At 45.8% G+C, this 17,923-nt stretch overlaps 1 protein-coding gene across 1 annotated transcript; it reads left to right on the forward strand.

The window, feature by feature from the left end:
• The first annotated feature begins 139 nt into the window (after positions 1 to 139).
• Positions 140 to 10,621, forward strand: LOC115150713 (60S ribosomal protein L22). The gene is made up of 4 exons (XM_029694256.1): positions 140 to 246; positions 799 to 915; positions 8,254 to 8,378; positions 10,435 to 10,621. The coding sequence occupies exons 1-4, from the start codon at positions 151 to 153 to the stop codon at positions 10,577 to 10,579; spliced, it is 483 nt and encodes a 160-aa protein (XP_029550116.1). The 5' UTR covers positions 140 to 150; the 3' UTR covers positions 10,580 to 10,621.
• The last annotated feature ends 7,302 nt before the right edge of the window (positions 10,622 to 17,923 follow it).

Genomic DNA, 17,923 nt, shown 5'->3' on the forward strand with positions numbered 1-17,923 from the left:
ATACTAATTGTCAATAATAATTGTGGAATTAGACTACCCTCAAAATGGTCTGTAGCCAAAGTGTAGAAGAATTATTAAACTTTTTTTGCCCAAATACGTATACCTCAAACTGGGCATAGAATATCTCCTGGATGAATCTATCACAGATTCATGGATTTCATCGATTTATGTAGACCGGATATAGGACTTAGCAAACTCTGCCTCTTCCTTTCTGGACAAGAATCGCCGGCCAACATGGCTCCGATTGTGAGTATTCACGTTGAAATAGGTTGTATAGCTAAGTATATCACTTTTTGTCTGTCGTTTATTGTAGTTAATGTTGACGTAATAAATCCACATTGAACTGTGTTTCCAAAGAAGACTTGTAGCACCAATCGATTGCTTTGTTTACCAGTTGGGCCTGCACCCATTGAACCACGTTGTAGCAATTTAGCTATAGTAGCTAACACAGCTAGCTAGTTGGCAAATGTTAGTTGTAACCGTGAACGATGGATGGCTAGCCAGCGGGAAATACACCAGCTAAAAGTTAGTGTGCTACTTATAGTACCATTAGTGACCGTTTAAAAAAAAGTTTAATCAAATGTTTTACCAAATTGATATGCTAAAGTCTTGTCCCATCGTTAGTTTACACACGTCACAACCAAACATTTCCGGACCGGTTTGTAACACAAATCAATCAAGTTGCTAAGTTCAAAACAATCTAGCACGTTAGATACTAAAATGACACAGTATGGTGTCTCATTCAGTATTTATCATGTTGTAGTTAATAACGTTAGACCCTCTGCAATGTCCGGACAGAAGAAGCAGGTCGTCAAAAAGACCAAGACGGGTGGCAAGAAGAAGAAGCAGGCCCTGAAGTTCACCCTGGACTGCACTCACCCAGTGGAGGATGGCATCATGGATGCTGCCAACTTTGTAAGTAGCCGATGTTAGAGAAAAAACATGCAATATCCTATAGAGAAAAAAAACATGCAATATCCTATTAAATGTCTTACTTTATTACTAGACATTTTACTTTTTTATTTTATTTAACCTTTATTTAATTAGGCAAGTCAGATAAGAACAAATTATTATTTAAAATTATGGCCTACCAGAAGGCAAAGTGCCTCCTGCGGGGACGTGTGCTGGGATTAAAAGTAATAATATTGGACAAAACACACATCACGACAAGAGACAACGCATCGCTACATAAGACAGCGACACATGACAACACAGCATGGTAGCAACATGACAACAACATGGCAGCAGCACAACAGGGTACAAACATTACTAGGCACAGACAACAGCACAAAGGGCAAGAAGGTAGAGACAGCAATACATCACACGAAGCAGGCACAACTGTCAGTAAGAGTGTCCATGATTGAGTTTTTGAATGAAGAGATGGAGATTAAACGGTCCAGTGTTTTATTTTTTATTTTTTTTGCAGCTCGTTCCAGTCACTAGCTGCAGTGTACCCATTGCATGTCACAAATGAGCCTCTTAGTTCCCGGAGACCTGTACACATGGGCACCCTTCGCTGAAGGCTACATCCCATATCCCCGAAAGCATATTTGCCAGCCCTCTGGTTGACCTATTCCTGATCAACTTTTCTGACCACCGAAGATACATTTATAATCCGGGATGCCTTACCAGTCAGTACGGGTTATAAGATGTGTGAAAATAAACATTTCTATTCCACTTCCTGAGTTTACCGAATACACTCTTATCTCCATAAATGTGCGCTTCCATCTGGGATCTAGTATGGAGTGAGTGAGCGTCGGAACATTTGAATTGAAATGTTTATTTTACCATAGTTCAAACATTTTATAACCGTACCGACTGATAAGGTATTATAGATTTGCCTTCAGTGGGGAGGAAAGTTTCTCGGAAATGGGTAAGCTAGAGGGCTGGTAAATGTTTTCTAGGCTTGGGCAGTATACCGTATATAAGGGATGGTTTTTCAATACCTTTGAAACTTCAGTTTTTCTATACGTTTTAATATTTTCAGCTATTTAACTAAATACCTGCAGTTAACTTGTGCAATGCGTTAAAGATAAAGCAGATTGCGTTGTTATTTCACATGTTATATTATTTTACATTGTGAAGCTTAGTTCCCCAGCAACGTTGAGCCAGTCATGTGTTTGTAAATAGCATAACAGGAGAAAGCGGCAGCAGGATCATCAGAGTCCAGGGGTCGCTGTTTTTTTTTTGTGGTTGCTTCGATTGAATGATCAGGGACGTGCAAGTATAGTTTTCCTTCACGGAAAACGCATTCAGTATAAAATAGCTTCATTTTCATCAGATGAAAATGAAATAACTGGCAACCACAAGTAAATAAGCCCATAATGAAAAAGCAAGGTCTTTGCAAAAACGATGCATGGCCATCATTTTTCTAATGTTTAGGCCTGTCATAGAAAGAACGTAGACAGCTACATGTCCTAATGTTTTTCTTATAGTTGATCTTGTATTTTATCGGCGAAAATAGGCTTATCTAGAAGTGCAACTGAAGCACAAACTTAATCTGATGCCGAGCAGAAATTACAATAAGAAGCATTTTACATCTGTGTTTACAAAACACAGCATGATGTTTCTTATTGGTTTTATCTCATTTTCCTGCGTGAAAAATAGATTTATGCGTTAATACGACCTCTAGTTTAACTTTCTAAACTCAGCAAAAAATGAAACGTCCTCTCACTGTCAACTGCGTTTATTTTCAGCAAACTTAAAACCTCTCTGGGATAGGGGTCCCGCTAGCGGGACAACTTCCGGTGAAACTGGAGAGCGCGCAATTCAAATGAATAATCCTAAAATTACAGATATTAAACATTTATGTACATACAAGTGTCTTATATCGGTTGAAAGTTTTAAATTCTTGTTAATCTAACTGCACTGTCCAATTTACAGTAGCCATTACAGCGAAAGCATGCCATGTAGACGACACCATTCTGTATACTTCTGGCCCTTCTTTGGACACTGTGTTAGCAACCCTCCAGACAAGCTTCAATGCCATACAACTCTCCTTCTGTGGCCTCCAACTGCTCCTAAATACAAGTAAAACTAAATGCGTGCTCTTCAACCGATCGCTGCCTGCACCTGCCTGCCTGTCCTGCATCACTACTCTGGACGGTTCTGACTTAGAATATGTGGACAACTACAAATACCTAGGTGTCTGGTTAGACTGTAAACTCTCCTTCCAGACTCACATCAAACATCTCCAATCCAAAGTTAAATCAAGAATTGGCTTCTTATTTCGCAACAAAGCATCCTTCACTCATGCTGCCAAACATACCCTTGTAAAACTGACCATCCTACCGATCCTCGACTTTGGCGATGTAATTTACAAAATAGCCTCCAACACTCTACTCAACAAACTGGATGCAGTCTATCACAGTGCCATTCGTTTTGTCACCAAAGCCGCATATACTACCCACCACTGCGACCTGTACGCTCTCGTTGGCTGGCCTTCGCTTCATAATCGTCGCCAAACCCACTGGCTCCAGGTCATCTACAAGACCCTGCTAGGTAAAGTCCCCCCTTATCTCCGCTCACTCGTCACCATAGCAGCACCCACCTGTAGCACGCGCTCCAGCAGGTATATCTCTCTGGTCACCCCCAAAGCCAATTCCTCCTTTGGCCGTCTCTCTTTCCAGTTCTCTGCTGCCAATGACTGGAACGAACTACAAAAATCTCTGAAACTGGAAACACTTATCTCCCTCACTAGCTTTAAGCACCAGCTGTCAGAGCAGCTCACAGATCACTGCACCTGTACATAGACCATCTATAATTTAGCCCAAACAACTACCGCTTCCCCTACTGTATTTATTTTATTTTATTTTGCTCCTTTGCACCCCATTATCTCTTTCTACTTTGCACTTTCTTCTACTACAAATCTACCATTCCAGTGTTTTACTTGCTATATTGTATTTACTTTGCCACCATGGACTTTTTTTGCCTTTACCTCCCTTATCTCACCTCATTTGCTCACATTGTATATAGACTTATCTTTCTACTGTATTATTGACTGTATATTTGTTTTACTCCATGTGTAACTCTGTGTTGTTGTATGTTGTCGAACTGCTTTGATTTATCTTGGCCAGGTCGCAATTGTAAATGAGAACTTGTTCTCAACTTGCCTACCTGGTTAAATAAAGGTGAAATAAATAAATAAAAATAAAATGTGATTGTTTGAGGACGGCGCCCCACATCAAAATATTTTTCCACCGGCACAGGTTTCATAAATTCACAAATGGCGATTTAAATATTCACTTACGTTTTGAAAATCTTCATCTGATTTGTCATCCAAAGGGTCCCAGCTATAACATGTAGTGTTGTTTTGTTAGATAAAATCCTTCTTTATATCCCAAAAGGTCTGTATAGTTGGCGCCATTGATTTGAGTAATCCACTCGTTCAACATGCAAAGAAAGGAATTAAAAAATCTACCACAAAATGTTAAAACAAGTCAAAATATGTTTCTATTGACTCCTCAGATACCCTAAAATGTAATCAAACTATAATATTTCATATGGGAAGAAGTATGTTCAATAGGAAAACGATATTAGCAGGTGCGTCTTCTCTTCATCGCTCGCGCATACACGAATTTCCAAGACTGTCTCTGTAGTAAAACTCATTATTCTTACTCGTTTTGGAAGAAACAAGCCTGAAACCTTGAACATTGAGTGCTGACACCCAGTGGAAGCCATAGGAATTGTATACTGGGAGCTAGATTTAATTATTTCCCTATACTTTCCATTGTAAGAGCATGGGCTCACAAAAAAAATTCAGTTTGGTTTTTCTTTGGATTTTCTCCTACCACATCTATTGTGTTATAGTCTCCTACATTATTTTAACAAATCTACAAATGTCAAAGTGTCTTCTTTCCAGTGGTACCAATTATATGCGTATCCTGGCTTCAGGGCCTGAGCAACAGGCAGTTTACTTTGGGCATTCAGTCAGGTGGAAATTGAGAGAGAAAAGACCGTAGCCTGAAGAAGTTTTAACGTGTAAATATTTGTATGAACATAAGATTCAACAACTGAGACATAAACTAAACAAGTTCCACAGTCATGTGACTAACAGAAATTGAATAATTTGTCCCTGAACAAAGGGGGGGGGGGGTCAAAATCAAAAGTAACAGTCAGTGTCTGGTGTGGCCACCAGCTGCATTAAGTACTGCAGTGCATCCCTTCCTCATGTACTGCACCAGATTTGCCAGTTCTTGCTGTGAGATTTTACCCCACTCTTCCACCAAGGCACCTGCAAGTTCCCTGACATTTCTGGGGGGACTAGCCCTCACCCTCCGATCCAACCGGTCCCAGACGTGCTCAATGGGATTGAGATTCGAGCTCTTCGCTGGCCATGGCAGAACACTAACATTCCTGTCTTGCAGGAAATCACACACAGAATGAGCAGTATGGCTGGTTGCATTGTCATGCTGGAGGGTCATGTCAGGATGAGCCTGCAGGAAGGGTACCACATGAGGGAGGATGATGTCTTCCCTGTAACGCACAGTGTTGAGATTGCCTGCAATGACAACAAGCTCAGTCCGATGATGCTGTGACACACCGCCCCAGACCATGATGGACCCTCCACCTCCAAATCGATCCCGCTCCAGAGTACAGGCCTCGGTGTAACGCTCATTCATTCGATGATATACGTGAATCCGACCATCACCCCTGCTGAGGCAAAACCGCGACTCGTCAGTGAAGAGCACTTTTTGCCAGTCCTGTCTGGTCCAGCAACAGTGAGTTTGTGCCCATAGGCGATGTTGTTGCCGGTGATGTCTGGTGAGGACCTGCCTTACAACAGGCCTACAAGCCCTCAGTCCAGCCTCTCTCAGCCTATTGCGGACAGTCTGAGCACTGATGGAGGGATTGTGCGTTCCTGGTGTAACTCGGGCAGTTGTTGCCATCCTGTACCTGTCCCGCAGGTGTGGTACCGATCCTGTGCAGGTGGTGTTACATGGTCTGCCACTGCGAGGACGATCAGCTGTCCATCCTGTCTCCCTGTAGCGCTGTCTTAGGCGTCTCACAGTACGGACATTGCAATTTATTGCCCTGGCCACATCTGCATGCCTCCTTGCAGCATGCTTAAGGCACGTTCACGCAGATGAGCAGGGACCCTGGACATCTTTCTTTTGGTGTTTTTCAGAGTCAGTAGAAAGGCCTTTTTAGTGTCCTAAGTTTTCATAACTGTGACCTTAATTGCCTACCGTCTGTAAGCTGTTCGTGTCTTAACGACCGTTCCACAGGTGCATGTTCATTAATTGTTTATGGTTCATTGAACAAGCATTGGAAACAGTGTTTAAACCCTTTACAATGAAAATCTGTGACGTTATTTGGATTTTTACAAATTATCTTTGAAAGACAGGGTCCTGAAATGGGTCGTTTCTGTTTTTGCTGAGTTTATAAATTCAGCCACTTAAGGTGACGGGGTGTCATATTGTGTTAGCATTCTGCAGTGTTTGAGAAGGCAAAGCCCTTTGGTTAATTTATTTGTACAGCTGCTGCTAACTTGATTTCCTTGCGTTTTTTGTCTTCTCTATTTTCAGTCCACCTGCTCCTCCCCTCTGAGCCCGTTGCCCTAGCGACTCCACACAGACACAGTGTGTAGCCATGCTGCTGGAGAGCCTGTACGGCATGTGTCAAAACATTGTTCATTTGCACAATGTCTCTCGTTCACGTTAGCTTGTAAATGTCGAAACTCACCAAAAATGACATTCGGTAGCTCCTACCTATATATGTTTAACTTTGAGCTGGATTGCCTGTCTTTGCAATTCGCTTGTGCTCGTTAGCCTATTTATTTTTAGAGCATTGGGCCAGTAACCGGAAGGTTGGTGGATCGAATCCCCGAGCTGACAAGGTCAAAATCTGTCTTTCTGCCCCTGAGCAAGGCAGTTAACCCACTGTTCCCCGGGCGCCGAAGATGTCGATTAAGGCAGCCCCCTGCACCTCTCTGATTCAGAGGGGTTCGGTTAAATGCGGAAGACACATTTCAGTTGTATACATTATCTAGCCGCCTTCATGCAAATTCACTGTTACTTGTGCTAATTTTGTTTGAATTCTGGTAAGACGCCCAATGGACTTTTTTTGCGCCCACTTGTGTACTAAACCGGTAATACCGTTAATCCTGTGGTAAGAGAAGGGCGATATGAAGACCTGGATACCACCCAACCCTAATGTTTTCGTGCATATGGGATGTAACCTTCAGTGACTGGAGCCCAATGTGTACAGGTCTCCGGGAGCAAAGAGGCTAGGCACATGATTCCTAATCCAGATGTCCCTTATCTGCATTATACTCATACTAGGCTCTGTCTTCAATTTAGTACAAGTGTGATGGTTAGTGTGGTTCATACTACTGATATTTTGCAGTTGGTGTCACGCAGCACACACACACACACACTAGGTTTCAGGAAGAGGGGGAAAAAAGGAAATAGTAAATTAAGTCATATCCCGAAAGTTGCAATGACAATTTCACTTGTTTTTTTCTTACTAGCACTGCTTTTGATGATGGCTGCTGTATTGAAGTTTTAGTGACTGTAACCTTAGTCTTGTGTAGCCATACCTCCAAATCACGTTGTCATGCCTCCTTTGGAGGTCTGGAGAATTTTGTGTAAGTCAACTGCTCGAATGGTCTGCCAGCTTCCAGTGGATGTTACATTTCAAGACCCATACCCCCACATGCCTATAGAAGGGGTGCTGCATGTAATGTTTGTCACTGTTTTTCAACCGCGTAGGACACATTTTGCGGAGTTGTTGCGTATGCTAGTTTGCAACGTTGCAGAAAATGGAAGAAAACCTGGAGAAAAACGTAATTCTGTTTTGTACTCTACTTTTGTACTCCCGGCCATCCTCACGCACTGTTGCGCCTACGGCACTAATCTAGTGGGCACCTTTTTAGAGCCCCGCACAAGCAAGGGATTTGATTGGTTTAACATGTTGTGTGGAGTTAATGATTTACACCGGGTTTCCACCCCATTGTAGCTACTTTCTGCCGTTGAATTCAAGAGGCTTTCCGATTAGGGAAGCCTGGTTCTAGACTAGGCTACTATAACTATGTGGTTGTCGTACATAACTACCTTAATTAAAATTCACTAGCTGTACATTGCTACTGGAGTCTGCTAAAGGACCATGTTTAAAATGTAAATGATATTCAACTTATGGTTCTCATATTGACAGAATATTTGCAGCAGTATGTAACATTCATTACAGGTAGTATTCAGTTGGGTATGGTTCCATATTTGTCCCAAAATCCACCTTTGGCCTCGTCTTTTACAGGAACAGTTCCTGCAGGAGCGCATCAAGGTCAACGGTAAAGCTGGGAACCTGGGTGGTGGCGTGGTGTCCATTGAAAGGAGCAAGAGCAAAATCTCTGTGAATTCTGAGGTGCCATTCTCCAAAAGGTATGTTTCAATGAAATCTTGATTTTAGCTTATGAATTGCCCTTGTGATGAGCAACATCATCTTCCATTTTATGTTGTGTTGTCGGATGGTGGCACTTGGTTTGTGTCCACAGTTATGCATGTATTGCATTTTCACTTGTTTTTATTAGGAAGGTGGAACTGTCCTTTGCTTTCAGTTGTGTTGTGGTATTGCATTTAACAAAGCAGCAAGCAACATGGCACAAACAGTTATCTGCTCATTGCAGTTTTGCCATCGATGTTGGGCTTTGATTGGCTTTCTGTTGTCTTACCTGATGGACAGTCTGGAGAAAATCCCAAGTCTAATTCATTGTTTGAAGGAGTGCTTTTAAAGTGATTATTAGTGTTTCACATAAAATACTATCATTAAGTAGACGGATGAATATGAGTAGAAAAAGTTAAGAGAACGCTCAATGTTTATTTTTGATTTGGCAGGAAATTATGGAACACTAGCGACACCCCGCCCTTACGGGCAGTAAATAATTGGCAATTTAATAATTTGATTCGGTGCAATCTCTTCCCCCCTCAATGTTTTTTTTTTTTAGCTTTTCAGTCTCTGGATATGCTATTTTATATTTTAACTTTGTAGTTTTTAAAATATATATATAAAAAAATACGTTTGTATTTCCTGTGGGAGCGTGGCACTTGCTTTCTCTGAAATGCAATGTTTTTAATCAAATTTCCCCCTCCTGTGTGGGCCTAGTGCTTAATTGATTCATTATGAACCTTTATTTTGTAAGGGTTTGAGGGTTAGATTGGAGGGCATGTTGGGAATAATGGGGCAGGGAAAACACAAAAAAATTGAAAATGAACAAAAATACAAAACACAGCTGAATATGAAGTGGCCATTGGCATGTCTCTGGATGGCACTTCTTGTGGGCCTAAAATTAAGAAAATCAGCACAAAATTGTAGGAGCATATCACGTCGTAATTTTGTGGCTTAAGCCCCGGCTCACACGGCAAGCAGTGTTTTTTTAAATTTGATTTTTTTTTGTAAAAAAAAATATGCACGAGCGTGCTTGAAATGGAATGCACGGGACTAAATGATATAAAACAGACGGGCTGCGAGCGTCACCAGCGTCACGCGTGTATAGCTTGTCAAAGTATGACGCCAGTCTATTGTTCTTGCGTCTACGCAGCACAATGCTGTTAAAATAACAGGATACATTTACAGAAAAGAAATGTATAGTTGGTCTACTTAGTGCCTTTTAGGCTACTACGGTTTTAAGATAATACAACTGTTTATGGCTTTTCATGACAATTATGCTGGTTATGCTACGCGGTCTGTGAATTAACACTCGCAACTCTCGCACACACATTTCACGCCGTTGACGGACGTCTCCCCGTGTGATTTTGGCTTTACGGTATTATAATATAGATGTTGCAGTACAGGCAGGGAAGCAAACGGGGCTCTTTTTAAAACAAGCCTTTTTATATCCGTACCCTCCACATAGATCCCTGGATGTATCCCTGATCCTTTTCTTCTGATATGGATAGGTTCCGAATTTTGAACAGATTCAGTTTGTTGGTCAGGTTTACACAGTTGACTTAAGATGTGAATGCCATTTGACTAGCATTAATGCGTGGTGATTTAGTACATCTAGGCTTTATGTAATGGGGGGGTCAGGGTTTAAGTTATACATTGACTCTTGTAGATGACTGAAGTGTCTTGGGGGTGCCTGACGTCTATCTCTGACAGTTGTTGGGGGTGTCTCACATAGACATTTTAAATTCTTAGGTGGGATCCCTGATTTGTTATGGGGGTGCCAAGACCTGCTCTAAATTGAAAATTCACCTGCTCTAAAAAAAAAATGGGGGGGGTACATTGCAGATCGAACGGTTAAATATGGAGCTGATGATGAGGTTCTGCAAGTTATATTGTCTGTTCTATCTGAACATTCTGTAATGTTGCACCCTCCAGAATAAACCCCAGCCTAGCCTGAAAAGTCCTCAAAATGTAACAAATTTACAGTGCATCTTTGTCAGTGTAATTTGCAGTGTTGTTTTATATTGCTGACATTGCCCTTCTATGTGCCAGGTACTTGAAATACCTAACCAAGAAGTACCTGAAGAAGAACAACCTGAGGGACTGGCTGCGTGTGGTGGCCAACACCAAGGAGAGTTATGAACTGCGATACTTCCAGATCAACCAGGATGAGGAAGAGGAGGAGGACGAAGATTAAATCCATGCTTTCTTTTGTCAATAAAATGTCTAAAGAACAAAAGCTTCTCCCATGGATTTTATTTGCTGATTTGGGACTAAATCTGCATAATGTTTGGAAATCATTGTAACTATTGCAATGAGCTGGTTAGACTTCAAAACCTATATTCTTTATAATGTGAGGATGAGTTCTGTGCTTACAAGTTAATGTAATGTGCACAAGTACAGTGAAATGCCTTTCTTGCAAAGTCTAAACCCAACAATGCAGTTATCTTTAACAATGTAGTATTAAAAATAACAATGTAGGAAAAAAACACGATGTATAAGAACACCCATAAAGTAAGCAAGCATACTATATACAGGGTCAGTCACTTCTAGTACCATATTTACAATGTGCAGGGATACTGGAGTGGTATGGGTAAGGTGATTAGGCAACAGGATATGATAAACAGTACCAGCAGTTTATGTGATTGGGTGTGCGTGTAGTCAGTATAGATATGTGCATATTATGTGTGAGCAAATGGAGTGTGTAGGGAGGGCCCTTTTGAGTGTTCGTAGAGACGGTGCAAAAATAAAATAGTCTGTCTAGCCATTTTGAGCAGTCATGGCTTGGGGATAGAAGCTGTTCAGTAGCCTGTTGGTGTCAGACTTGCAATGGTACCGCTTGCTGTGCTGAAGTGGAGAGCACAGTCTGGCTGGAGTTGAAGGATTTTCCGGGCCTTCATTTCACGCCGCCTGATATAGAGGTCTTGGATGGCAGGGAACTCGGCCCCAGTGATGTACTGGGATGTCCGCCCAACTCTAGGGCCATGCCAAACCTTTACAACCTGAGGGGGAAGAGTCATGTCATGGCTTCTTCACTACTGTGCGTGTGTGGATGAGGAACTTGAAGCTCTCCTTTTATACAGGCTTCCTTCATTTTACTCTGTCAATTATATAAAGGTTAGTATTGTGGAGTAACTACAATGTGATTGATCCATCCTAAGTTTCTGTCACAGCCATTAAACTATTTTAGTCACCATTGGACTCATAGTGAAGGACACCTGTGTCTTTGTAGTGACTAGGTTTATTGATCTACCATTCTGCTAAAAGGGATATTCAATGTTTGCTTTTTTTGTGCCCTTTGCGAGGCATTGGAAAACCTCCCTTGTCTTTGTGGTTAAATCTGTGTTTGAAATTAAGTTCTCATCTGAGGGACCTTAAAGATAATTGTATGTGTGGGGTACAGTGACGAAGTAGTCATTAAAAAAAATAATTGTTACACACAGTGAATTCATGCAACGTATGAGACTTACCCACATTTTTCCTCCTGAACTTATTTAGGCTTGCCATAACAAAGGGGTTTAATACTTATTGACTCAAGACATTTCAGCTTTTAATTTTTTTATTAATTTGTGAACATTTTGAAAAACAATTCCACAGACTGGTGGAGTATTGTGTGTAGGCCACTGTGAAAAAATCTGTTTAATAGAATTTTAAATTCGGGCTGTAAGACAACAAAATGTGGAAAAAGTCAAGTGGCATGAATACTTTCTGAAGTCACTGTAAATACAACAAGTACTGATATTGTGTCTTATAAGGTCCTAAACAATCAAGGTCCTAAACGATATAACCGAACATCGATAAAAGACTACTGTGCAGCCGTCTACTTTGACCTGGCCATGGCTTCTTATCGGCAGACTCAACAGCCTTGGTTTCTCAAATGACTACCTCATCTGGTTCACCAACAACTTCTCAGATAGAGTTTAGTGTGTCAAATCGGAGGGCCAGCTGTCCGGACCTCTGGCAGAGTCTATGGGGGTGCCACAGGGTTCAATTCTCAGGCCGACTCTTTTCTCTGCATATATCAATGATGTCGCTCTCACTGCTGATGATTCTCTGATCCACCTCTACGCAGACGACTCCATTCTGTATACTTCTGGCCCTTCTTTGGACACCTTGTTAACAAACCTCCAGACGAGCTTCAATTTCTAGAGACAATATCTCTTTCATCGTCACTCGATGCACAGGTTTACCCCCACTGTATTCACATCCTACCATACCTTTGTCTGTACATAATGCCTTGAATCTACTCTACCGTGCCCAGAAATCTGCTCCTTTTACTCTCTGTTCCCGAACGTACTAGGCCACCAGTTCTTTTAGCCTTTAACGTACCCTTATCCTACTACTCCTCTGTTCATCTGGTGATGTGGAGTTTAATCCAGGCCCTGCAGTGCCTAGCTCCACTCCCATTCCCCAGGCGCTATCATTTGTTGACTTCTGTAACCGTAAAAGCCTTGGTTTCATGCATTTTAACATTAGAAGCCTTCTCCCTAAGTTTGTTTTATTCACTGCCCTAGCACACTCTGCCAACCCGGATGTCCTAGCCGTGTCTGAATCCTGGCTCAGGAAGACTACGAAAACCCCTGAAATTTCCATCCCTAACTATAACATTTTCTGACAAGACAGAACTGCCAAAGAGGATGGTGTTGCAATCTACTGCAGAGATAGCCTGCAGAGTTCTGTCTTACTATCCAGGTCTGTACCCAAACAATTTGAGCTTCTACTTTTAAATATCCACCTTTCCAGAAGCAAGTCTCTCACCGTTTCCGCTTGCTATAGACCACCTTCTGCCCACAGCTGTGCCCTGGACACCATATGTGAACTGATTTCACCCCATCTATCTTCAGAGCTCGTGCTGCTAGGTGACCTAAACCGGGACATTCTTAACACCCCGGCCATCCTACAATCTAAACTTGATGCTCTTAATCTCACACAAATTATCAATGAACCCACCAGTTACAACCCCAAATCTGTAAACACGGGCACCCCCATAGATATCATCCTAACCAACTTGCCCTCCAAATACACCTCTGCTGTTTTCAACCAAGATCTCAGCGATCACTGCCTCATTGCCTTCATCCGTAATGGGTTCGCGGTCAAACGACCACCCCTCATCACTGTCAAACGCTCCCTAAAACACTTCAGCGAGCAGGCCTTTCTAATCGACCTGGCCCGGGTATCCTGGAAGGATATTGACCTCATCCCGTCAGTAGAGGATGCCTGGTCATTCTTTAAAAGTGCCTTCCTCACCATCTTAAATAAGCATGCCCCTTTCAAAAATGTTGAGCCAGGAACAGATATAGCCCTTGGTTCTCTCCAGACCTGATTGCCCTTGACCAGCACAAAAACATCCTGTGGCGTTCTGCATTAGCATCGAATAGGCCCGTGATATGCAACTTTTCAGGGAAGTTAGGAACCAATATACACAGACAGTTAGGAAAGCTAAGGCTAGCTTTTTCAAGCAGAAATTTGCATCCTGTAGCACAAACTCAAAAATGTTCTGGGACACTGTAAAGTCCATGGAGAGTAAGAGCACCTCCTCCCAGCTGCCCACTGCACAGAGGCTAGGAAACACTGTCACCACCGATAAATACACAGTAATTGAGAATTTCAATAAGCAATTTTCTACGGCTGGCCATGCTTTCCACCTGGCTACCGCTACCCCGGTCAACAGCCCTGCACTCCCCACAGCAGGTGTTGTTGTTTTTGTCATACTGCTTTGCTTTATCTTGGCCAGGTCGCAGTTGTAAATGAGAACTTGTTCTCAACTGGCCTACCTGGTTAAATAAAGGTGAAATAAAAAATATAAAATAATAGCACTCACAGTTTTCCAAGAAAACAATTTAGACATTTATGGTCCGTTTACATGTATTTTAGAGGCTATTTATACAGAACATGTGTATAAAACCGGTATAAACTGTATTTGTAATTATATGAAAATATTTTAGGTTGACAATTGTGTTACACAATTTCTGATACACATTCCTTTTACATAATCCAGAAAAATCTAGATTATGTCACTGCCATTCATTCCAATTAGACTGCTTTGGATTTCTCCCTGGCTGCCATTTTCACCCAATTCTGGAACTTTTAAGTTTTATGACAGCCCCTCAAGTAATTTAATAGGATCACTATGGTTGCAATGACTTTTCGAATCTGCTTTCAAATGCAGCGCTTCTAAAAAATAAATATTGCACGTTTCCTTTGTTTCATGTGGTCAATCACATTCCTCTGGAGTTGCCTGCTTCAGAGACTGAGTCTATTACTGATGTCATTCCCGATCCCCCCTCCACTGCTGTGGATTCTGGGGGATCCCTCTCCCTGGCTCGGGCAGTCTATGCGACTCCAGCAGAATTGCCACGCGGTAGTGAGCCTATGTTGCTGACAGGACCCAATTCCTCACCGCCACCAGATCATGCCTGCCTCTGACTCTCAGCCTGTCCCTGAACTAGGGGACCCTCCAGCAGCACCGGACCTGTCTGCTGCTACCTCTGATGAGTGGTCCAGCCCTGACCTGGGCCCATGGGAAGACCTAGCCACACCAGTATCACCAGCTACTGACAGTACAGCTTCACCTGACCCATCCACAGCCCTGGGTCCCATTTGGGGTGTCCAGGATGCGTCTGTCCGGGATGCCCTGCCCAGCATGCACCACATGACCGATCTCCAGTCCTGGTCCTGCTGCTGCTGGACTCAACCCCCGACGTGACTGTGTGGGACACACCAGACCTAATCGTGGGCGACTACCCAGACTTCACCCCCCAGTGTCCTGTCTCAGAGGCACTACATATTCCTGCTCCTGGGGTCCAAGCTGATCCACCATCTGCCCTGGACTCACCAGCACTGCCTTCTGATCTGGGCCTTGCTCTGGGGCCTGCCCTGGGCCCTGCACTGGGGGACTTGCCTGCCTCAGTTTGGGAACCGTCGCAGCCAGGCCTTCTCTCCTCTACTGGGGCACAGCAAGCCCCTGTGGGGAAACACCCCCGCGCTTGCTCTCCGCTGCTGGGGCCTGCCTCAGCTGGGGAGTCGCTGCCGCTGGGCCTGCTCTCCTCCCTAGACATGGGGGCACTCCTGGCCCACCTCTGTGGGGGATCCCCCCCAGCACCTGACTTGCTACAGTGGGCTGGCCCTACTCTGAAGTGCCATCAATACGGACAACCTCAGCACTCTGTTCCCTGGCTGCTCCTTGCCTGCCTCTGATGGGGTGGCGGGCTGTAGCCTGAATTCATTTTTTAGTACATTTGCTGCTCATATTTAGGGGTGACTGTTAGGAATTCCCTGCCGGTGACTTATCAGCACCTCACAACCCCTTAGATGCACTACACTTTGTAGCCTGAGCATCTACGGGGTACCATAAACCTGCCTCTCAAACTCTTTCTGACCTTTGTGACCTGTGCCCTGATAGGTTGCTAGGTAGGTTACTTGGTTGACTATACAGGTCACACAATACCTCCAGTCTCCTTCAAGCAGTGGCAGAGAGCAACATCTCTGTCTCTGCCCATCAACAACTGGACTCATTCATATCTCTGAACTTGTGAGATGGGGTGGGTGCCCAAAGTTTTTATGTTACGTGTGAGTTGGGTGTTGGACTCCCAATTGAAGGCAGGTGTGTTGAGTTGCCTTTGATTGGGAGTCCTATATAGTAGTGTGTGTTTTTCCTTGTGGTTGTGGGTAATTGTTTCTGTTTAGTGTTTGGCTGACAGGACTGTTTGGCTGTCAGTTTTCTTGTTTTGTAAATTGTATAGTGTTCATTCTTTATTAAGTGATGATGAACACTAACTCTGCTGCCTTTTGGTCCACTTCCTCAGACAGCCCTTACAGAATTACCCACCACAACAGGACCAAGCAGCGGAGGAATTCTGGCGAGGACTGGGGAACACAGCGGGTAAGGGAACCCGAGAGACAGCCCCAATAATTTTTTTGGGGGGGCACAAGGGCTGTTTGACGAGGCGAGGATGGAGCCCCAGGCCAGCTCCCCGTACCCTGTTTAGGCTGAAACAGACTGGACAGGTCCCGTGCTTTGGGGTTGGGGCTGTGGTGAGGCCTGGGATTTTCAGGCCGGTAGGCACAGTACCAGCGCCCCGCATGTGCCAGGACGAAGTAAGCATTGAGCCTGAAGGGGTGATGCCAACCCTGCGCTCAAGACCGCCAGTGCGCCTCTACGGTCCGGTGTTTCCCGCTATACGCACTAGCATGGAGGTGCGTGTCTCCAGGCTGGCACGTCCAGTACCAGCCCCACGCATCAGGCGTCTAGTGCGTCAGCCCAGCCTCGCCAGTCAGGAGCTGCCAGAGCTGCCCGCCAGTCAAGAGTCGCCAGAGCTGCCCGCCAGTCAGGAGTCGGCAGAGTGGCCCGTCTGCCCGGATCAGCCAGAGTGGCCCGACTGCCCGGATCAGCCAGAGTGGCCCGACTGCCCGGATCAGCCAGAGTGGCCCGACTGCCCGGAGCTGCCAGAGTGGCCCGACTGCCCGGAGCTGCCAGAGTGGCCCGACTGCCCGGAGCTGCCAGAGTGGCCCGACTGCCCGGAGCTGCCAGAGTGGCCCGACTGCCCGGAGCTGCCAGAGTGGCCCGACTGCCCGGAGCTGCCAGAGTGGCCCGACTGCCCGGGTCTGCCAGAGTGGCCCGACTGCCCGGGTCTGCCAGAGTGGCCCGCCTGCCCGGGTCTGCCATAGTGGCCCGCCTGCCCGGGTCTGCCAGAGTGGCCCGCCTGCCCGGGTCTGCCAGGGTGGCCCGCCTGCCCGGATCTGCCAGGGTGCCCCCCCCTGTCCTCCGGTCCAGCCCGAGTGGCCCGCCTGTCCTCCGGCCCAGCCCGAGTGGCCCGCCTGTCCTCCGGCCCAGCCCGAGTGGCCCGCCTGTCCTCCGGCCCAGCCCGAGTGGCCCGCCTGTCCTCCGGCCCAGCCCGAGTGACCCGCCTGTCCCCCGGACCAGCCCGAGTGGCCCGCCTGTCCCCCGGACCAGCCCGAGTGGCCCGCCTGTCCCCCGGACCAGCCCGAGTGGCCCGCCTGTCCCCCGGACCAGCCCGAGTGGCCCGCCTGTCCCCCGGCCCAGCCCGAGTGGCCCGCCTGTCCCCCGGCCCAGCCCGAGTGGCCCGCCTGTCCCCCGGCCCAGCCCGAGTGGCCCGCCTGTCCTCCGGCCCAGCCCGAGTGGCCCGCCTGTCCTCCGGCCCAGCCCGAGTGGCCCGCCTGTCCTCCGGCCCAGCCCGAGTGACCCGCCTGTCCCCCGGACCAGCCCGAGTGGCCCGCCTGTCCCCCGGACCAGCCCGAGTGGCCCGCCTGTCCCCCGGCCCAACCAGAGTTGTCCGTTTGCCAGGGTCAGCCCGAGTGGCCCGTCTGCCCGGCGCAGCTACCTCCAGGATAGGTGAGTTGGGGGAGGGAGGGTGGCTGCCGTCAACGATGGCACTGTGCTACACCCTCCCTCCCCCAACTCACCTATCCTGGAGGTGGCTCAGGTGCGGGACGTGAACCTCGCTCCACCTTCGGCGTCGTCCCGCACCTGAGCCACCTCCAGGATAGGTGAGTTGGGGGAGGGAGGGTGTAGCACAGTGCC

Source organism: Salmo trutta, chromosome 16 (assembly GCF_901001165.1).
Source record: "Salmo trutta chromosome 16, fSalTru1.1, whole genome shotgun sequence".
Classification (NCBI taxonomy): Eukaryota; Metazoa; Chordata; class Actinopteri; order Salmoniformes; family Salmonidae; genus Salmo; species Salmo trutta.

Bases quoted from the DNA above. Each gene is read 5' to 3' on its own strand.
- LOC115150713 (XM_029694256.1), top strand. From the start codon at position 151: ATGGATTTCATCGATTTATGTAGACCGGATATAGGACTTAGCAAACTC. The intron at 247-798 runs GTGAGTATTCAC...ATGTCCGGACAG, and splicing joins CGGCCAACATGGCTCCGATT to AAGAAGCAGGTCGTCAAAAA. The intron at 916-8,253 runs GTAAGTAGCCGA...CGTCTTTTACAG, and splicing joins TCATGGATGCTGCCAACTTT to GAACAGTTCCTGCAGGAGCG.